This window comes from Panulirus ornatus, chromosome 48, assembly GCF_036320965.1.
Source record: "Panulirus ornatus isolate Po-2019 chromosome 48, ASM3632096v1, whole genome shotgun sequence".
Lineage (NCBI taxonomy): Eukaryota > Metazoa > Arthropoda > Malacostraca > Decapoda > Palinuridae > Panulirus > Panulirus ornatus.
The window spans coordinates 14526256-14548774 of record NC_092271.1 but is presented as its reverse complement, the minus strand read 5'-3'; the positions used below and the strand labels follow the sequence as shown (position 1 = coordinate 14548774).

Sequence of the window (22519 nt, the reverse complement as noted above, 5' to 3'; positions counted from 1 at the left end):
AGCACTCACTCTTATCCCCTTTGCCTTTGTACAATGGCACTATGCAAGCATTCCGCCAATCCTCAGGCACCTCACCATGAATCATACATACATTAAATAACCTTACCAACCAGTCAACAATACAGTCACCCCCTTTTTTAATAAATTCCATTGCAATACCATCCAAACCTGCTGCTTTGCCGGCTTTCATCTTCCGTAAAGCTTTTACTACCTCTTCTCTATTTACCAAATCATTTTCCCTAACCCTCTCACTTTGCACACCACCTCGACCAAAACACCCTATATCTGCCACTCTATCATCAAACACATTCAACAAACCTTCAAACTACACACTCCAACTCCTCACATCACCACTACTTATTATCACCTCCCCATTAGCCCCCTATTTACCCTTTCCAAAACATCTTTTTATTCTCCCTGAAATTTAATGATACTCTCTCACCCCAACTCTCATTTGCCCTCTTTTTCACCTCTTGCACCTTTCTCTTGACCTCCTGCCTCTTTCTTTTATACCTCTCCCACTCATTTGCATTTTTTCCCTGCAAAAATCGTCCAAATGCCTCTCTCTTCTCTTTCACTAATAATCTTACTTCTTTATCCCACCACTCACTACCTTTTCTAATCAACCCACCTCCCACACTTCTCATACCACAAGCATCTTTTGCGCAAGCCATCACTGCTTCCCTAAATACATCCCATTCCTCCCCCACTCTCCTTACCTCCTTTGTTCTCACCTTTTTCCATTGTTCTCACCTTTTTCCAATCTGTACTCAGTCTCTCCTGGTACTTCCTCACACAAGTCTCCTTCCCAAGCTCACTTACTCTCCACTCTCTTCAACCCAACATTCTCTCTTTTTTTCCGAAAACCCCCACAAATCTTCACCTTCGCCTCCACAAGATAATGATCAGAGATCCCTCCAGTTGCACCTCTCAGCATTAGGTAGAAGTATTAAACTGGAACATTTAGGTAAAAGCACTAGATAAAAGTGTTAAACTGGAAAATTTAGGCAGAAGCATTAGGAAAAGTAACAGCTTGGAACATTAAGAAGAAGTTGGTAGAAAAATTAGATTGGAACTTTGCAAGCACTGCACTAAAGTTGCCTTCAACTGGCATCTTAAGGATGAAATATGAAAGGATAAGAAGGATAAGAAGTTTAATTTGTTTATGGATGGGGTTGTTAGGAAGGTGAATGCAAGAGTTTTGGAAAGAGGGGCAAGTATGAAGTCTGTTGGGGATGAGAGAGCTTGGGAAGTGAGTCAGTTGTAGTTCGCTGATGATACAGCACTGGTGGCTGATTCATGTAAGAAACTGCAGAAGCTGGTGAATGAGTTTGGTAAAGTGTGTGAAAGAAGAAAGTTAAGAGTAAATGTGAATAAGAGCAAGGTTATTAGGTACAGTAGGGTTGAGGGTCAAGTCAATTGGGAGGTAAGTTTGAATGGAGAAAAACTGGAGGAAGTAAAATGTTTTAGATATCTGGGAGTGGATCTGGCAGCGGATGGAACCTTGGAAGCGGAAGTGAATCATAGGGTGGGGGAGGGGGCGAAAATCCTGGGAGCCTTGAAGAATGTGTGGAAGTCGAGAACATTATCTCGGAAAGCAAAAATGAGTATGTTTGAAGGAATAGTAGTTCCAACAATGTTGTATGGTTGCGAGGCGTGGGCTATGGATAGAGTTGTGCGCAGGAGGGTGGATGTGCTGGAAATGAGATGTTTGAGGACAATGTGTGGTGTGAGGTGGTTTGATCGAGTAAGTAATGTAAGGGTAAGAGAGATGTGTGGAAATAAGAGTGTGGTTGAGAGAGCAGACGAGGGTGTTTTGAAATGGTTTGGGCACATGGAGAGAATGAGTGAGGAAAGATTGACCAAGAGGATATATGTGTCGGAGGTGGAGGGAACAAGGAGAAGTGGGAGACCAAATTGGAGGTGGAAAGATGGAGTGAAAAAGATTTTGAGTGATCGGGGCCTGAACATGCAGAAGGGTGAAAGGCGGGCAAGGAATATAATGAATTGGATCGATGTGGTATAGCGGGGTTGACATGCTGTCAGTGGATTGAATCAGGGCACGTGAAGCGTCTGGGGTAAACCATGGAAAGTTGTGTGGGGCCTGGATGTGGAAAGGGAGCTGTGGTTTCGGGCATTATTGTATGACAGCTAGAGACTGAGTGTGAACAAATGGGGCCTTTGTTGTCTTTTCCTAGCACTACCTCGCACACATGAGGGGGGAGTGGGATGGTATTCCATGTGTGGCGAGGTGGCGATGGGAATGAATAAAGGCAGACAGTGTGAATTGTGTGCATGGTTATATATGTATGTGTCTGTGTGTGTATATATATGTGTACATTGAGATGTATAGGTATGTATATTTGCGTGCGTGGACGAGTATGTATATACATGTGTATGGGGGTGGGTTGGGCCATTTCTTTTGTCTGTTTCCTTGCACTACCTCGCAAACGCGGGAGACAGCGACAAAGCATAAAGAAGCTGCAATAGAGTTCACCAGTTATGGGACTTTTGTCATGGCCATACCCTGAAGGGAGTTCCTGGAGGGAACAGGCATCAAAGATATAAAGAGATTGGACTTTCAGAACCTGTTTTCCTGGAGGGGAACACAGGCTTTCCCTACCTTACAATTAGGGAGAGATAGCTTGCTCATAATCTTTTTTTTTTTTTTTGCCGGTCTCACGCGTTTGTGAGGTAATGCAAGGAAACAGATGAAAGAAATGGCCCAACCCACCCACATACACATGTACATACATACACGTCCACACACGCAAATATACATACCTATACATCTCAATGTACACATATATAAACACACACAGACATATACATATATACACATGTACATAATTCATACTGTCAGCCTTTATTTATTCCCTCGCCCCCCTCGCCATATGGGATAACATCCCCCTCATGGTGCGAGGTAGCGCAGGAAAGAAACAAAGGCCCCCTTCGTTAACTCAGTTTAGCTGTCCTGTATAATGCCCGAAAACACAGCTCCCCTTTTCCCCATCCAGGCCCCACACAACTTTCCCTGGTTTATCCAGATGGGTTCACTTGCCCTGATTCAATCCATTGACAGCACATCGACCCGGGTTTCCCCATCGATCCAAATTTACTCTTTCCTTGCCTTCCTTTCACCCTCCTGCATGTTCAGGCCCCGATCACTCAAAATCTTTTTACTCCCTTTTCCACCTCCAATTTGGTCTCCATTCTCTGTTCCCACCCTTCGACACATTACCTCTTGGTCAATCTTTCCTTTACTCATTTTCCCTGTGCCAAACCATTTCAAAAAAAAACCTTTCTGCTCTCTAACCCCACTCTTTTTTCCACACATCTTCTTACCCTTTTAAATTTCTTACCGAAACAAAACCACCTCACACCCCCATATTTTTCCTCAAACATTCATTTTCCCGCACATCCCCCCTCCTGTTTCATACTCTCCATAGGCCCCCCCCCTCCAACCCTACAACATTATTGGAACACTTTCCCTTCCCAAAAAAAAACCCTTTTGCTTTCAGAGATAAGTTCTCGACTTCCAAACATTCTTTTAAGGCCAAGGATTTTTACCCCCCCCCCACCTTTTGATTCAATTCCGTTCATGGTTCAAAAGTGCAGATCCACTCCCAGATATCTAAAACACTTTACTTCCTCCCGTTTTTCTCCCTTCAAAAATTTCCCTCCCCAAATTTATTGGCCCTCAACCCCCACCATACCTAAATAACCTGCTCGTATTCCATTTTCTCTTAAAATTTTTCTTTTTAAAAAACTTTACAAATCAGACCGCTTCTGAGTTTCTCACATGAATCAGCAAACCCGCGCTGTTTTTTCAGCGAACAAAAACGACCACTTTCCAAGCTCTCCCCTCCAAAAGATCTACTTGCCCCTTTTCCCAAAAAAATCTTGCTTCACTCCTAACAACCCCCTCCATAAAAAAATAAAAAACCATGGAGACAAACCACACCCCTTTCTGCAAAACTACTTCACTGAGAACCAAACACTTTCCTCTTTCCTACACATACACATGCCTTACATCTCGATAAAAACTTTAATGCTTCTACCCAATTGCCCCCCACACCAAATATTCTTGTACCTTCCACAGAGCTCTCCATCAATCTTACTATGCCTTCTCCAGTTTCCCTAAATGTACATACAAATCCATTTGTTTTTAAGTATTTCTCATACATTCTTCAAACAAAAACGTCCCCCTCCCCTTTCCATTTGAAACCACAGTTTCCCCAATCTGATGTTGTACAGCCTTACCCTTCAATCAAAAACCTCCCAAACAATTTACAGGAATATCAAACCCAATTTTTTTCCTCTGTAATTTTGGGAGCATTTTCTTTCCCCTTTCCCTTTGTACAATGGCATATGCAAGCTTTTTGCCAATCCTCAGGCACTCACCATGAATCTTTATTTTCATTAAAACCCTTCCCAACCGTCAACATTACAGTACCCTTTTTTAAATAAATTCCACTGCAATACCATCAAACCTGCTGCCTTGCGCTTTCATTTTCCCGAAAAAGTTTTACTCCCTTTCTCTATTTACCAATCATTTTCCCTACCTTCATTTTGGGCAACCCCCTGCCCAAAAAAACCCCCTATATCTCCCCGCTTATATCAAACCACCCAAAAACCTTCAAAATATCCACTTTCTTCTTTCCCCACATCACACTACTTGTTATCACCCCCCCATTACCCCCCTTCATAAAGTTCCCATTTGCCCCCCTTGTCTTAGCACTTTTTTACCCCCTTTCCCAAAACCCTTTTTTTTTTTCCCCCAAAAAAAATTTTAATGATACTCTCCACCCCAACTTTTTCCCCCTCTTTTCCCTCTTCACCATTCTTTGCCTCCTGCAGGTTTTTTTTATACTTTTCCCACTCTTTTTCAAATTTTTCCCCGCAAAATCATCCCAAATGCTCTCTTTTTCTCTTTCCCCTAATAATTTACTCTTCTCCCACCCATAACTTTCTAATCAACCACCCTTTTCCCTTCTCATGCACAGTCTTTTGCGCAAGCCATCAAAGCTTTCCTAATACATCCATTTTTCCCCCCTCCCCTTACTCTTTTTTTCTCACCTTTTTTCCTTCTGTACTCAGTCTCTCCTGGTACTTTCCCCACACAAGACTTCTTCCAATTACTTATCTCACACCCTCTTCACCCCAACATTCTTCTTTTTTTTTAAAACCCATCAAAACTTCCCTTTTCCCCCCACAAGATAAAGATCGACGACTCCGTGCACCTCTATCACATTAACATCCCAAAGTCTCTCTTTCGCCGCCCCGTCATTACACATAATCAATAACGCTCTTGGCCATCCTCCGATTAAATACGATAATTATGTTTTATTTTTCACTTTTTAACCAGGTATCCCCAAACACCAGTCCTTTTTCAGCACATAAAATTTTCAAGCTCTTCACCCTTTCCATTTACACGCTGAACACCCCCTGTAGGAGTGAAAAAGATTTGAGTGATCGGGGCCTGTAATGCAGAAGGGTGAAAGGGCGGGCAAGGAATATAATGAATTGGATCGATGTGGTATGCGGGTTGACCATGCTGTCAGTGGATTTGATCAGGCACGTGAACCAGGGGCCCGTCTGGGGTAAACCTTGGAAAGTTGTGTGGGGCCTGGATGTGGCAACGGGAGGCAGTGTTTCGGGCATTATTGTATGACACTTAGAACTGAGTGTGAACAAAATGGTGGCCTTTGTTTCTTTTCCTCGCACTACCTCGCCACACATGAGGGGGGAAGTGGCTGGTTATTCCAATGTGTGGCGAGGTGGCGTGGGACTGAATAACAGGCAGACAGTGTGAATTGTTGTGCATGGTTATATCTGTATGTGTCTGTGTGTGTATAATATTTGTACATTGAGATGCTAGGTATGTATGATTTGCGTGCGTGGACGAGTATGTATATACATGTGTGATGGGGGTGGGTTGGGCCATTTCTTTTGTCTGTTTCTTGGCATACCTCGCAAAGCGGGGAGACAGCGACCAAGCATTAAGGAACGCTGCAATAGAGTTCCCACCAGTTAGGGACTTTTGTCATGGCCATACCCTGAAGGGAGTTCCTGGAGGGAACAGGCATCAAAGAAATAAAGAGATTGTACTTTCAGAGATCTGTTTTCCTGGAGGGGAACACAAGCAGGCTTTCCTACCCTTACAATTAGGGAGGAGATAGCTTGTCATAATCTTTTTTTTTTTTTTGCCGGGTCTCACGGTGTTTGTGAGGTAATGCAGGAAACGATGAAAGAAATGGCCCAGCCACCCACATCCCACATGTACATACTACACGTCCACACACGCAAAAAATATACCATACCTATACATCTCAATTGTACCACATATTTAAAACACACACAGACATTTATACATATATACACATGTACACATTTCATACGGTCAGCCTTTATTTATTCCCATCGCACCTCGCACATATGGGATAACATCCCCACTATGTGTTGCGAGGAGGTTCTAAGCGCTAGGAAACGACAACAAAGCACCATTCGTTCACATCAGTCTCTAGCTGTCATGTATTAATGCCCGAAACCACAGCTCCCGTTCCACATCCAGGCCCCCACAAATTTTCCATGGTTTACTCCAGATGCTTCACTTTGCCCTGATTCAATCCATTGACAGCACATCGACCCCGGTTTTACCACATCGATCCAATTCACTCTATTTCCTTTGCCCTCCTTTCCCCTCCTGCAGGTTCAGGCCTCCGATCACTCAAAATCTTTTTCCACTCCATCTGTCCACCTCCAATTTGGTCTCCCACTTCTCCTCGTTCCCTCACCTTCGACACATATATCCTCTTGGTCAATCTTTCCTCACTCCTTCTCCCATGTGCCCAAACCATTTCAAAACACCTCTTCTGCTCTTCTCAACCACACCTTTTTTATTTACAAATCTCTCTTTCCTTTACATTATTACTGATCAACCACCTCACACCACATATTGTCCTCCAAAACATCTCATTTCCAGCACATCCACCTCTCCGTGCACTACTTCTCCATAGCCCACCCTCGCAACCATACAACATCTTGGAACAAACTCTTCCTTCAAACATACCCATTTTTGGCTTTCAGAGATAATGTTCTCGACTTCCAAACATATCTTCAAGGCTCCAAGGATTTTCACCCCCTCCCCACCCTATGATTCAATTCCGCTTCCATGGGTTTCCAACCGCTGCCTGATCCACTCCCAGATATCTAAACCACTTTACTTCCCCAGTTTTTCTCCATTCAAACCTTACCTCCCAATTGACTTGGACCCTAACCCTACCATACCTAATAACCTTGCTGTATTCACATTTATCTTAACTTTCTTCTTTAAACACTTTACCCAAACCTCAGCACCGCTTCTTGCAGTTTTCACAGAATCAGCCACAGCGCTGTATCATCAGGGCGAACAACAACTGACCCACTTCCAACTCTCTCATTCCACAACAGTCCTTCATACTTGCCCCTCTTTCAAAAACTCTTGGATTCACCCTCCCTAACACACCCCATCCATTAAACAAATAAACAACCATGGAGAATCACACACCCTGCTTACTCAAACCTACATTCACTGAGAACCAATCACATTTCCTTCTTCCTACACATACACATGCCTTTTACATGCCTCGAAAAAACTTTTCACTGCTTTAACAAACTTGCCTCCACACCAAATATTTTAGTCCTTCCAACATGAGCATCTCCATCAACTCTTATCATATGCCTGCTCCAGATCATAAATGATACATACAAATCCATTTGCTTTTTCGAAGGTATTTCGCCATAACATTCTTCAAAGCAAAACCTGATCCAAAACATCCTCTACTACTCTGAAACCACACTGCTCATCCCCGATCTGATGCTCTGTACATGCCTACACCCTCTCAATTCAAAAACCCTCCAAACAATTTCCAGGAATACTCACAAACTTTACCTCTGTAATTTGAGCATCAATTTCTTATCCTTGCCTTTGTACAATGGCACTATGCATGCATTCTGCCAATCCTCAGGACCTCACCATGATCATCATACATTCAGTAACCTTACCTAACCAGGGTCAACCATACATCACCCCTTTTTTAATAATTCCACTTGCATACCATCCAAACCTGCTGCCTTGCGGCTTTCATCTTCCGCTAAAGCTTTTACTACCTCTTCTCTATTGACCATATCATTTTCCCTGACCCTCTCACTTTGCACACCACCCGACCAAAAAACACCCTATATCGGCCGCTCTATCATCAAAACAACATCCAACAAAACTGTCAAAATACTCACTTCACTCTCCTTCTCACTTCACCACTACTTGTATCACCTCCCATTAGCCCCTTCATCTGAAGTTCCCATTTGCTCCTTGTCTTACGCACTTTATTTAAACCTCTTTCCAGAAACATCCTTTTTATTTACTCCCTTAAAATTAATGATACTCTTCACCCCAACTCTCATTTTCCCTCTTTTCACTCTGCACCAGTTTTTCTCCTTGACCCTCTGCCTGTTTCTTTTTTACATCTCCCAATTCATTTGCATTTTTTCCTGCAATAAATCAGTCCAAAGGCCTCTCTCTTCTCTTTCACTAATGATTTTCTTCTTATCCCACACTCACTACATTTTTTTAATCAACCCACCTTTTCACGCTTCTCCATGCCACAGCATCTTTTGCGCAAGCCATCAATGCTTTCCTAAATACATCGTCCATTCCTCCCACTCCCCTTACCTCCTTAGTTCTCACCTTTTTCCATCTGTACTCAGTCTCTCCTGGTACTTCCTCCACAAAGACTTCTTCCCACGTTCACTTTATCTCACCACCCTCTTCACCCCAACATTCTCTCTTCTTTTCTTAAAACCATACCAATCTTCACTTTGCCCCAAGCTAATGATCAGGTCAGACCTCCAGTTGCACCTCTCATTCACATTAACATCCAAAAGTCTTCTTCGCGCGCCTGTCACGTAACACATATCAAAATAACGCTCTCTGGCCATCTCTCCGACTTACATACGTGATAATATGTATATCTCACTTTTTAAACCAGGTATTCCCAATCACCAGTCCCTTTTTTAAAGCCCCATAAATCTACAAGCTTTTCACCTTTTCCTTTTAAAAAAAGCTGAACACCCCATGTATCCCAAATTTATTCCCCAACTCCCCCATTACTCCCCTTTTTGCACTAAAATCACCCATCCCTAAAACCCCATTACTTTTAACCCCTGTCTGGCTAAAAAACCACTAAAAACACTCATTCGTGCCCCCCAAAAAACACTTGCCCCCCTGATCTTTCTTCTCTTTCCCAGGTACTATGCACCAATAATCACCCAACTCTCCCACAATTTTCCCAGTTTTACTCATATTAATCTAGGGGGGGGGAGGGGGCAAAATTTCCCTGGGGGGCCTTGAAGAATGTGGGGAAAAAGTCGAGAGCTTTTCTTCGGAAAAAAAAAGGGTTTTGGGTTTGAAGGAAAGGGGTTTTCCAAACCCAATGTTGTAGGGTTTGGAGGCGGGGGGGCTAGGATGGAGTGGTGCGAAAGGGGGATGGATGGCGGAAATGAGATTTTAGGACAATGTGTGGTTTTAGGGGGTTTTTGATGGGAGAAAGTAACTTTTGAGGGTAAGAAGATGTGTGGAAATAAAAAGAGCGTTGTTGAGAGGCAGAAGGGGTGTTTAAAAATGGTTTGGGAAATTTTGGGGGGGGAAAAAATTTGGAGTGGGGAAAAAAGATTAACCAAGAGGATATATTGCGGGGGTTGGGGGGAAACGAGGAGAAGGGGGAACCTAATTGGGGGGGAAAGATGGAGTGAAAAAATTTTGTGTGATCGGGGCCCCTGAACATCCCAGGAGGTGAAAGGGGGGAAAAGGAATAGAGTGAATTGGAGCGATGGGGTTTTTCCGGGGGTTAAACGTGCTTCAGGGTTTAAATCCGGGCATTGAAGCGTCTGGGGGAAAAAACCAGGGAAACCTGTGTAGGTATGTATATTCGTGGTGGACGTATGTAAAAAACCAAGTTTTAATGGGGGGGGGGGTTTGGGCCATTTTTTTTGTCTGCCCCCTTTGCGCTACCTTGCAAATGGGGGAGACAAAAAAAAAAAAAAAAAAAAAAAAAAAAAAAAAAAATTTCTATCACATACCCCCAAAAATCCTTTTTTCGGAGTAGTGCAAATCCTTCCCCTTGCTCTTGTCCTTCAAAAAACCCCTTGATTTTAAACTCCCAAGAATTCCCAAACCCCCTTTTCCCCCTTTACCCTTGAGCTTCTTTTCCCAACTCGGGGACCCAAAACATCCGGTTCCTTTCCTAAAAACAACTTTTCTCTCTTTTTTTTCAATTTTGGGTTTAATCCACACACATTTAAGACCCCAATTTTGGCCCGAGGGGGATGAAAACTCCCCGCGTGATTTTTTTTGGTTTCCCAACAGAAATTAAAGTACGGGGGGGGGGTTTTCGGCCCCCGCTCCGTCCCCTCTAGTTGCCTTCTAGGGAACCGTGAGGAATGTGTGGGAATATTTTTTCCCCCCTTTACCCCCGGATAATAAAATTTTTTATTTTGCTTTGTCCCCTGGCTCCCCTGTTTAAAGAGGTTTTGGCAAGGAAACAACGAAAGAAAGGCCCCCAAACCCCTCCCCCCTTTAAAAAGCTATACATAAAACGTCCACACCCGCAAATATACATACCAAAATCTCAATTTACACATACATACAAAACAACAGACCAAAATACCTATATACCCAAGCACACAATTTTACACTGTCTGCCTTTATTTATTCCCCCTTTGCCACCTCGCCAAAACCCTGGAATAACAACCCCCTTTCCCCCCCCATTTGGGGGGCGGGGGTAGCACTAGGGAAAAAAAACAAAGGCCCCATTCGTTTCACAAATCCGTCTCTAGGGTGGGCATGTAAAATGCCCGAAACCACAGCTTCCCCTTTTTTCATCCAGGGCCCCCCCAACTTTCCATGGTTTACCCCAGCCTTTTAAAAATGCCCTGATTAAAACCATTTACCCCCAAAATTAAAACCCGGGATACCAAAATCGATCCCAAATTTAAATTATTCCCTTTTCCCCCCCTTTTTTACCCCCTCTTTTTCAGGGGCCCCCATCACTCAAAATCTTTTTCACTCCAAAACTTTCCACCTCCAAATTTGGGGCTCCCCCCCTTCTCCTTTTTCCCCCCACCTCCGGGCACTTTTTTCCCTTGGCAATTTTCCCCACTCTTTTTTTTCCCTGTGCCCAAACCATTTCAAAACACCCTCTTTGCCTCTTAAACCCCCCCTCTTTTTATTTCCAACATCTCCCCTTTCCCTTACATTTTATCATTTTTTTTTTTTTTTTCTTTTTTCGCTGTTTCCCCCGGGTTTTCGGGGTAGCGCAAAGGGAAAAAGAGGGAAAAAAATGGCCCAAACCCCCCCCCATACCATAAATATACATACGTCCCCCCACCAAAACAAAATTTTACATACCTACACAGCTTTCCCCCGGTTTTTTCCCCAAACCCCTTTTTCCCTGCCCTGATTCAATTCCCCTGACAGCACGTCCCAAACCCCGGGGATACCCCATCGATCCCTTTACTCTTATTCCTTGCCCCCCCTTTCAACCCCCCTGCAAATTTAAAAAAGGCCCCCAAACACCCAAACTCTTTTTTATCAATCTTTTTCCCCCTCCAATTTGGTTCCCACTTCCCTCGTTCCCTCCCACCCCCGACACATATATCCTCTTGGTCAATCTTTCCTCACTCATTCTCTCCATGTGCCCAAACCATTTCAAAACACCCTCTTCTGCTCTCTCAACCACACTCTTTTTATTTCCACACATCTCTCTTACCTTTACATTACTTACTCGATCAAACCACCTCACACCACATATTGTCCTCAAACATCTCATTTCCAGCACATCCACCCTCCTGTGCACTACTCTATCCATAGCCCACGCCTCGCAACCATACAACATTATTGGAACAACTATTCCTTCAAACATACCCATTTTTGCTTTCAGAGATAATGTTCTCGACTTCCAAACATTCTTCAAGGCTCCAAGGATTTTCACCCCCTCCCCCACCCTATGATTCAATTCCGCTTCCATGGTTCCAACCGCTGCCAGATCCACTCCCAGATATCTAAAACACTTTACTTCCTCCAGTTTTTCTCCATTCAAACTTACCTCCCAATTGACTTGGCCCTCAACCCTACCATACCTAATAACCTTGCTCGTATTCACATTTACTCTTAACTTTCTTCTTTCAAACACTTTACCAAACTCAGGCACCAGCTTCTGCAGTTTCTCACATGAATCAGCCACCAGCGCTGTATCATCAGCGAACAACAACTGACCCACTTCCCAAGCTCTCTCATCCACAACAGACTTCATACTTGCCCCTCTTTCCAAAACTCTTGCATTCACCTCCCTAACAACCCCATCCATAAACAAATCAAACAACCATGGAGACATCACACACCCTTGCTGCAAACCTACATTCACTGAGAACCAATCACTTTCCTCTCTTCCTACACATACACATGCCTTACATCCTCGATAAAAACTTTTCACTGCTTCTAACAACTTGCCTCCCACACCAAATATTCTTAGTACCTTCCACAGAGCATCTCCATCAACTCTTATCATATGCCTTCTCCAGATCCATAAATGCTACATACAAATCCATTTGCTTTTCTAAGTATTTCTCACATACATTCTTCAAAGCAAACACCTGATCCACACATCCTCTACCACTTCTGAAACCACACTGCTCTTCCCCAATCTGATGCTCTGTACATGCCTTCACCCTCTCAATCAAAACCCTCCCAAACAATTTACCAGGAATACTCAACAAACTTATACCTCTGTAATTTGAGCACTCATTCTTATCCCCTTTGCCTTTGTACAATGGCACTATGCAAGCATTCTGCCAATCCTCAGGCACCTCACCATGAATCATACATACATTAAATAACCTTACCAACCAGTCAACAATACAGTCACCCCTTTTTTTAATAAATTCCACTGCAATACCATCCAAACCTGCTGCCTTGCCAGCTTTCATCTTCCGCAAAGCTTTTACTACCTCTTCTCTATTTACCAAATCATTTTCCCTGACCCTCTCACTTTGCACACCACCTCGACCAAAACACCCTATATCTGCCGCTCTATCATCAAACACATCCAACAAACCTTCAAAATACTCACTTCATCTCCTTCTCACATCACCACTACTTGTTATCACCTCCCCATTAGCCCCCTTCACTGAAGTTCCCATTTGCTCCCTTGTCTTACGCACTTTATTTACCTCCTTCCAGAACATCTTTTTATTCTCCCTAAAATTTAATGATACTCTCTCACCCCAACTCTCATTTGCCCTCTTTTTCACCTCTTGCACCATTCTCTTGACCTCCTGCCTGTTTCTTTTATACATCTCCCACTCATTTGCATTTTTTCCCTGCAAAAATCATCCAAATGCCTCTCTCTTCTCTTTCACTAATAATCTTACTTCTTCATCCCACCACTCACTACACTTTCTAATCAACCCACCTTTCACGCTTCTCATGCCACAAGCATCTTTTGCGCAAGCCATCAATGCTTTCCTAAATACATCCCATTCCTCCCCCACTCCCCTTACCTCCTTTGTTCTCACCTTTTTCCATTCTGTACTCAGTCTCTCCTGGTACTTCCTCACACAAGACTTCTTCCCAAGTTCACTTAATCTCACCACCCTCTTCACCCCAACATTCTCTCTTCTTTTCTTAAAACCCATACAAATCTTCACCTTTGCCTCCACAAGATAATGATCAGACAGACCTCCAGTTGCACCTCTCATCACATTAACATCCAAAAGTCTCTCTTTCGCGCGCCTGTCAATTAACACATAATCCAATAACGCTCTCTGGCCATCTCTCCGACTTACATACGTATAATTATGTATATCTCACTTTTTAAACCAGGTATTCCCAATCACCAGTCCTTTTTCAGCACATAAATCTACAAGCTCTTCACCATTTCCATTTACAACGCTGAACACCCCATGTATACCAATTATTCCCTCAACTGCCACATTACTCACCTTTGCACTCAAATCACCCATCACTATAACCCATTACTATAACCCTGTCATGTGCATCAAAACCACTAACACACTCATTCAGCTGCTCCCAAAACACTTGCCTCTCATGATCTTTCTTCTCATGCCCAGGTACATATGCACCAATAATCACCCATCTCTCTCCATCAACTTTCAGTTTTACTCATATTAATCTAGGGTGGGGGAGGGGGCGAAAATTCTGGGAGCCTTGAAGAATGTGTGGAAGTCGAGAGCATTATCTCGGAAAACAAAAATGGGTATGTTTGAAGGAATAGTGGTTCCAACAATGTTGTATGGTTGTGAGGCGTGGGCTATGGATAGAGTGGTGCGCAGGAGGATGGATGTGCTGGAAATGAGATGTTTGAGGACAATGTGTGGTGTGAGGTGGTTTGATCGAGTAAGTAACGTGAGGGTAAGAGAGATGTGTGGAAATAAAAAGAGCGTTGTTGAGAGAGCAGAAGAGGGTGTTTTGAAATGGTTTGGGCACATGGAGAGAATGAGTGAGGAAAGATTGACCAAGAGGATATATGTGTCGGAGGTGGAGGGAACGAGGAGAAGAGGGAGACCTAATTGGAGGTGGAAAGATGGAGTGAAAAAGATTTTGTGTGATCGGGGCCTGAACATGCAGGAGGGTGAAAGGAGGGCAAGGAATAGAGTGAATTGGAGCGATGTGGTATACCGGGGTTGACGTGCTGTCAGTGGATTGAATCAGGGCATGTGAAGCGTCTGGGGTAAACCATGGAAAGCTGTGTAGGTATGTATATTTGCGTGTGTGGACGTATGTATATACAAGTGTATGGGGGTGGGTTGGGCCATTTCTTTTGTCTGTTTCCTTGCGCTACCTTGCAAATGCGGGAGACAAAAAAAAAAAAAAAAAAAAAAAAAAAAAAAAACACATTCTATCACATACTCCCAAAACTCCTGTTTCAGGAGTAGTGCTACTCCTTCCCTTGCTCTTGTCCTCTCACTAACCCTTGACTTTACTCCCAAGACATTCCCAAACCACTCTTCCCCTTTACCCTTGAGCTTCGTTTCACTCAGAGCCAAAACATCCAGGTTCCTTTCCTCAAACATACTACCTATCTCTCGTTTTTTCACATCTTGGTTACATCCACACACATTTAGAGACCCCAATCTGAGCCTTCGAGGAGGATGAGCACTCCCCGCGTGACTCCTTCTGTTTCCCATTACAGAAAGTTAAAGTACAAGGAGGGGAGGATTTCTGGCCCCCCGCTCCCGTCCCCTCTAGTTGCCTTCTACGACACGTGAGGAATGTGTGGGAAGTATTCCTTCTCCCCTATCCCCAGGGATAATATATATATCATTTTGCTTTGTCGCTGTCTCCCGTGTTTACGAGGTAGCGCAAGGAAACAGACGAAAGAAATGGCCCAACCCATCCCATACACATGCATATACATACACGTCCACACACGCAAATATACATACCTATACATCTCAATGTACACATACATACATACACACACAGACACATACATATATACCCATGCACACAATTCACACTGTCTGCCTTTATTCATTCCCATCGCCACCTCGCCACGCATGGAATAACATCCCCCTCCCCCCTCATGTGTGCGAGGTAGCACTAGGAAAAGACAACAAAGGCCCCATTCGTTCACACTCAGTCTCTAGCTGTCATGTAATAATGCCCGAAACCACAGCTCCCTTTCCACATCCAGGCCCCACACAACTTTCCATGATTTACCCCAGACGCTTCACATGCCCTGATTCAATCCATTTACCACACGTCAACCCCGGTATACCACATCGATCCAATTCACTCTATTCCTTGCCCGCCTTTCACCCTCCTGCATGTTCAGGCCCCGATCACTCAAAATCTTTTTCACTCCATCTTTCCACCTCCAATTTGGTCTCCCACTTCTCCTCGTTCCCTCCACCTCCGACACATATATCCTCTTGGTCAATCTTTCCTCACTCATTCTCTCCATGTGCCCAAACCATTTCAAAACACCCTCTTCTGCTCTCTTAACCACACTCTTTTTATTTCCACACATCTCACTTACCCTTACATTATATACATTTTTTTTCTTTTTTGCTTTGTCGCTGTCTCCCGAGTTTGCGAGGTAGCGCAAGGAAACAGATGAAAGAAATGGCCCAACCCACCCCCATACACATATATATACATACGTCCACACACGCAAAATATACATACCTACACAGCTTTCCATGGTTTATCCCAGACGCTTCACATGCCCTGATTCAATCCACTGACAGCACGTCAACCCCGGTATACCACATCGATCCAATTCACTCTATTCCTTGCCCTCCTTTCACCCTCCTGCATGTTCAGGCCCCGATCACTCAAACTCTTTTTCACTCAATCTTTCCACCTCCAATTTGGTCTCCCACTTCTCCTCGTTCCCTCCACCTCCGACACATATATCCTCTTGGTCAATCTTTCCTCACTCATTCTCTCCATGTGCCCAAACCATTTCAAAACACCCTCTTCTGCTCTCTCAACCCCGCTCTTTTTATTTCCACACATCTCTCTTACCCTTACGTTACTTACTCGATCAAACCACCTCACACCACACATTGTCCTTAAACATCTCATTTCCAGCACATCCATCCTCCTGCGCACAACTCTATCCATAGCCCACGCCTTGCAACCATACAACATTGTTGGAATCACTATTCCTTCAAACATACCCATTTTTACTTTCCGAGATAATGTTCTCGACTTCCACACATTCTTCAAGGCTCCCAGGATTTTCGCCCCCTCCCCCACCCTATGATCTACTTCCGCTTCCATGGTTCCATCCGCTGCCAGATCCACTCCCACATATCTAAAACTCTTTACTTCCTCCAGTTTTTCTCCATTCAAACTTACCTCCCAATTGACTTTGACCCTCAACCCTACTGTACCTAATTACCTTGCTCTTATTCACATTTACTCTTAACTTTCTTCTTTCACACACTTTACCAAACTCAGTCACCAGCTTCTGCAGTTTCTCACATGAATCAGCCAACAGCGCTGTATCATCAGCGAACAACAACTGACTCACTTCCCAAGCTCTCTCATCCCCAACAGACTTCATACTTGCCCCTCTTTCCAAAACTCTTGCATATATATATACATATATAATCTTATATTACATAAAATCTCTCACTTCTAGGACAGAATACAGGTGAGAGAAAATATAATTTTTCAAAACTTCTGACTATCTTCCTCAGATCACTAACCTTTTTCTTTTCCTGTGATCCTCCTTTCTGCCATTTGTTTTTTTGGCCCCTAATAAATGAAGGATTTGTATGTTGGTCTATCATGCTTGTTGTCTGAGAAACAACAGGATCAGACACATTGGTAGTGTGACTGATGGAAGCAATATTAGCTCTAAAAATTTTACCAGATCTACAATTTGGTAAATACCTTCCTGACCACTTAATCTCTTCAAAGGGATCATCACTGTCAGCAATCTAGGAAAAGAGATTAACATTATGCATTTTTCAAGATATGTTACAATGTACCTTTAATAATGCATGTTTACAGTAGTTCAAAGTTCTAGTGAAGTGCTTCATTCTAAACAAATTGACACAGCACCTGTATTTCCAATGAGTTTCCTCTATGATCAAAAAAGTTCAATGAGTTGTCAATTCTGACTTTATGCAATTACATGAATGAAAAAATACCAATCTCAGGACTACATGCAATCCTGTGTATCTGTTCTGTGGCCTGAAAGAATCAACAAAACAAAGTACAGTACAATGAACAAATGTCTTGAACAAGTGGGCATATGGACCAAAGTTACTCAAGTGAAAAATTATGTATATTCCAGGGCTTTCACTATCCCTCAAGATACGGAATGGTATCTTTCTGGAAAGTCACCTGAAACAAAAGTCTGTAACTCAAAAGCTATTTTTCGTTGACTTAAAATAATAAAATAAGAAAAGAGTTCCTACAGACAAATATTCTTCCCAAGAGAAGAGTAAAATTACACCTAGACAAATATTCTTCCCAAGAGAAGAGTAAAATTACACCTGAGACATTTCTAAAGTAAAAAAAATCAAACAAAAAATAATTCTATGTTACAAGCTATATTTTCTTTTTTTTCATACTATTCGCCATTTCCCGCGATAGCGAGGTAGCGTTAAGAACAGAGGACTGGGCCTTTGAGGGAATACCCTCACCTGGCCCCCTTCTCTGTTCCTTCTTTTGGAAAATTAAAAAAAAAAAAAAAAACGAGAGGGGAGGATTTCCAGCCCCCCCGCTCCCTTCCCTTTTAGTCGCCTTCTACGACACGCAGGGAATACGTGGGAAGTATTCTTTCTCCCCTATCCCCAGGGATAATAAGCTATATATTTATCTATTTATCATACTTTGTCGCTGTCTCCCGCGTTAGTGAGGTAGTGCAAGGAAACAGATGAAAAAATGGCCCAACCCACCCACATACACATGTATATACATACACGTCCACATATGCACATATACATACCTATACATTTCAACACAGACATACACATATATACACAAGTACATAATTCATAGTCTGCCTTTATTCATTCCTGTTGCCACCCTGCCACACATGAAATGACAACCCCCCCCACACGCCCATGAGGTAGCGCTAGGAAAAGGCAACAAAAGCCACATTCGTTCACACTCAGTCTCTAGCTGTCATGTATAATGTACCAAAACCACAGCTCCCTTTCCACATCCAGGCCCCACAAAACTTTCCATGGTTTACCACAGACGTTTCACATGCCCTGGTTCAATCCACTGACAGCACATCAACCCCAATATACCACATCGTTCCAATTCACTCTATTCCTTGCACACCTTTCACCCTCATGCATGTTCAGGTCCCGATCGCTCAAAATCTTTTCACTCCATCCTTCCACCTTCAATTTGGTCTCCCACTTCTCCTCATTCCCTCCACCTCTGACATATATATCCTCTTTGTCAATCTTTCCTCACTCATTCTCTCCATGTGACCAAACCATTTTGATACATCCCCTTCTACTCTCTCAACCACATTCTTTTATTACCACACATCTCTCTTACCCTTTCATTACTTAATCGATCAAACCACCTCACACCATATATTGTCCTCAAACATCTCATTTCCAACACATCCACCCTCCTACGCACAACTCTATCCACAGCCCACGCCTCGCAACCATATAACATTGTTGGAACCACTATTCCTTCAAACTTACCCATTTTTTCTTTCCAAGATAATGTTCTCGCCTTCCACACATTCTTCAACACTCCTAGAACTTTCGCCTCCTCCCCCACCCTGTGACTTACTTCCACCTCCATGGTTCCATCCGCTGCCAAATCCACTCCCAGATATCTAAAACACTTTACTTCCTCCAGTTTTTCTCCATTCAAACTTACCTCCTTATTTACTTGTCCTGCAACCCTATTGTACCTAATAAGCTTATTCTTATTCACATTTACTCTCAGCTTTCTTCTTTAACACACTTTACCAAGCTCAGTCACCAGCTTCTGCAGTTTCTCACATGAATCAGCCATCAGCGCTGTATCATCAGCGAACAACACCTCACTCACTTCCTAAGCCCTCTCATCCACAACAGACTGCATACTTGCCCCTCTCTCCAAAACTCTTGCATTCACCTCCCTAACAACTCCATCCATAAACAAATTAAACAACCATGGAGACATCACACACCCCTGCCGCAAACCGACATTCACTGAGAACCAATCACTTTCCTCTCTTCCTACTCATACACATGCCTTACATCAATATAAACTTTTCACTGCTTCTACCAACTTGCCTCCCACACCATATAGTCTAAATACCTTCCACAGAGCATCTCTATCAACTCTATCATATGCCTTCTCCAGATCCATAAATGCTACACACAAATCCATTTGTTTTTCTAAGTATTCCTCACATACATTCTTCAAAGCAAACACTTGATCCACACATCCTCTACCACTTCTGAAACCACACTGCTCTTTCCCAATCTGACGTTCTGCACATGCCTTCACCCTCTCAATCAATACCCTTCCATATAATTTACCAGGAATACTCAACAAACTTATACCTCTGTAATTTGAAGTCACCTTTATCCCCTTTGCCTTTGTACAATGGCACTATGCATGCATTCTGCCAATCCTCAGGCACTTCACCATGAGTCATACATACACTGAACATCCTCACCAACCAGTCAACAACACAATCACCCCCTTTTTTAATAAATTCCACTGCAATACCATCCAAACCCGCCACCTTGCTGGCTTTCATCTTCCGCAAAGCTTTCACTACCTCTTCTCTGTTTACCAAATCATTCTCACTTTGCACACCACCTCGACCAAAACACCCTATATCCACCACTCTATCATCAAATACATTCAACAAACCTTCAAAATGCTTACTCCATCTCCTTTTCACATCACCACTACTAGTCATTACCTCCCCATTAGCCCCCTTCACCGATGTTTCCATTTGTTCCCTTGTGTTACGCACTATATTCACTCTAGCTTCTAAAACATCTTTTTATCCTCCCTAAAATTTAATGATACTTTCTCACCCCAACTCTCATTTCCCCTCTTTTTCACCTCTTGCACCTTTCTCTTGACGACCTGCCTCTTTCTTTCATACATCTCCCAGTCATTTGCATTATTTACCTGCTTAAATCATCCACATGCCTCTCTCTTCTCTTTCAGTAATAATCTTACCTCATCCCACCACTCACTACCCTTTCTAATCTGCCCACCTCCCTTGTTTCTCATGCCAGAGGCATCTTTTGCACAAGCCATAACTGCTTCCCTAAATACATCCCATTCCTCCCCTACTCCCCTTACATCCTTTACTCTCACCTTTTTCCATTCCGCACTCAGTCTCCTGGTACTTCCTCACATAAGTCTCCTTCCCAAGCTCACTTACTCTCACCACTCTCTTCACCCCAACATTTTCTCTTCTTTTCTGAAAACCTCTGCAAATCTTCACCTTTGCCTCCACAAGATAATGATCAGACATCCCTCCACCTGCACCTCTTAGCATATTAACATCCAATATCAACAGCATTCCATTAAATGGTGAAAATATTTCAGCAGCATTTTTATATTTTATTTATTTATTATACTTTGTTGCTGTCTCCCGCGTTTGCGAGGTAGCGCAAGGAAACAGATGAAAGAAATGGCCCAACCCCCCCCCCATACACATGTATATACATATGTCCACACACGCAAATATACATACCTACACAGCTTTCCATGGTTTACCCCAGACGCTTCACATGCCTTGCTTCAATCCACTGACAGCACGTCAACCCCGGTATACCACATCGCTCCAATTCACTCTATTCCTTGCCCTCCTTTCACCCTCCTGCATGTTCAGGCCCCGATCACACAAAATCTTTTTCACTCCATCTTTCCACCTCCAATTTGGTCTCCCTCTTCTCCTTGTTCCCTCCACCTCCGACACATATATCCTCTTGGTCAATCTTTCCTCACTCATCCTCTCCATGTGCCCAAACCACTTCAAAACACCCTCTTCTGCTCTCTCAACCACACTCTTTTTATTTCCACACATCTCTCTTACCCTTACGTTACTCACTCGATCAAACCACCTCACACCACACATTGTCCTCAAACATCTCATTTCCAGCACATCCATCCTCCTGCGCACAACTCTATCCATAGCCCACACCTCGCAACCATACAACATTGTTGGAACCACTATTCCTTCAAACATACCCATTTTTGCTTTCCGAGATAATGTTCTCGACTTCCAAACATTCTTCAACACTCCCAGGATTTTCGCCCCCTCCCCCACCCTATGATCCACTTCCGCTTCCATGGTTCCATCCGCTGCCAGATCCACTCCCAGATATCTAAAACACTTCACTTCCTCCAATTTTTCTCCATTCAAACTCAGCAGCATTTTATCAGAGTAAAAAAGTTTTTGAAGCATTTCTCAAAAATGTAAAAATATCTTAGTAAACATATGTGGATAGAGTGAATTGGAGATATGTGGGGTAATGGGAACAAAGCACTGTCAATGGACTAAACCAAAGCATGTGAAGGACCTGGAGAAGCAACAGAAAGGTTTGTGGGGTCTGGCTCTACATAGGGGGCTGTGGTTTCAGCACATCACACATGACAGCTAAAGAAAGGAAGTGAGTCAATGCAGCCTCTTTTCATCTGTTCCTGGTGTTACCTCATTAATTCAGGAAATTGGGGACAAGTACGAACAAAATATTTTGCCAAGTACTATAAAACTGTGGAAAGCACCACTTAACATTTTGAGTGTATCGTAAGATTTAAAGGTCATTATCTAAAAGTGAAATTTCACCAACAAAAAAGAAAATACCAATTCTAAATTTTTCAGTAAATTAGCTACATACAAAGAAGAGGAAAAGGGTGAGGCATGGGAAGTATTTAGAGAAGCAATACTGGCTTTTGCTGGGGAAGTGTGTGTCATGCAGAGGGTGTGAGGCAGGCAGGTGGAAAGGGTTT

The 22519-nt window shown here is 43.2% G+C and overlaps 1 protein-coding gene across 6 annotated transcripts in view; it reads right to left on the bottom strand.

Moving 5' to 3' along the window:
- Positions 1 to 22519, bottom strand: part of LOC139764119 (uncharacterized) — a 181096-nt gene that overhangs the window by 20189 nt on the left and 138388 nt on the right. For 5 of the 6 annotated variants that reach the window (XM_071690625.1, XM_071690628.1, XM_071690627.1 and 2 more), the window contains one exon: positions 17278 to 17511. The exons of the other annotated variant lie outside the window; for it this stretch is intronic. In XM_071690625.1, coding sequence (XP_071546726.1) covers positions 17278 to 17511 — 234 coding nt within the window. The remainder of the gene's footprint in view (positions 1 to 17277; positions 17512 to 22519) is intronic. 6 annotated transcript variants of the gene reach the window in all.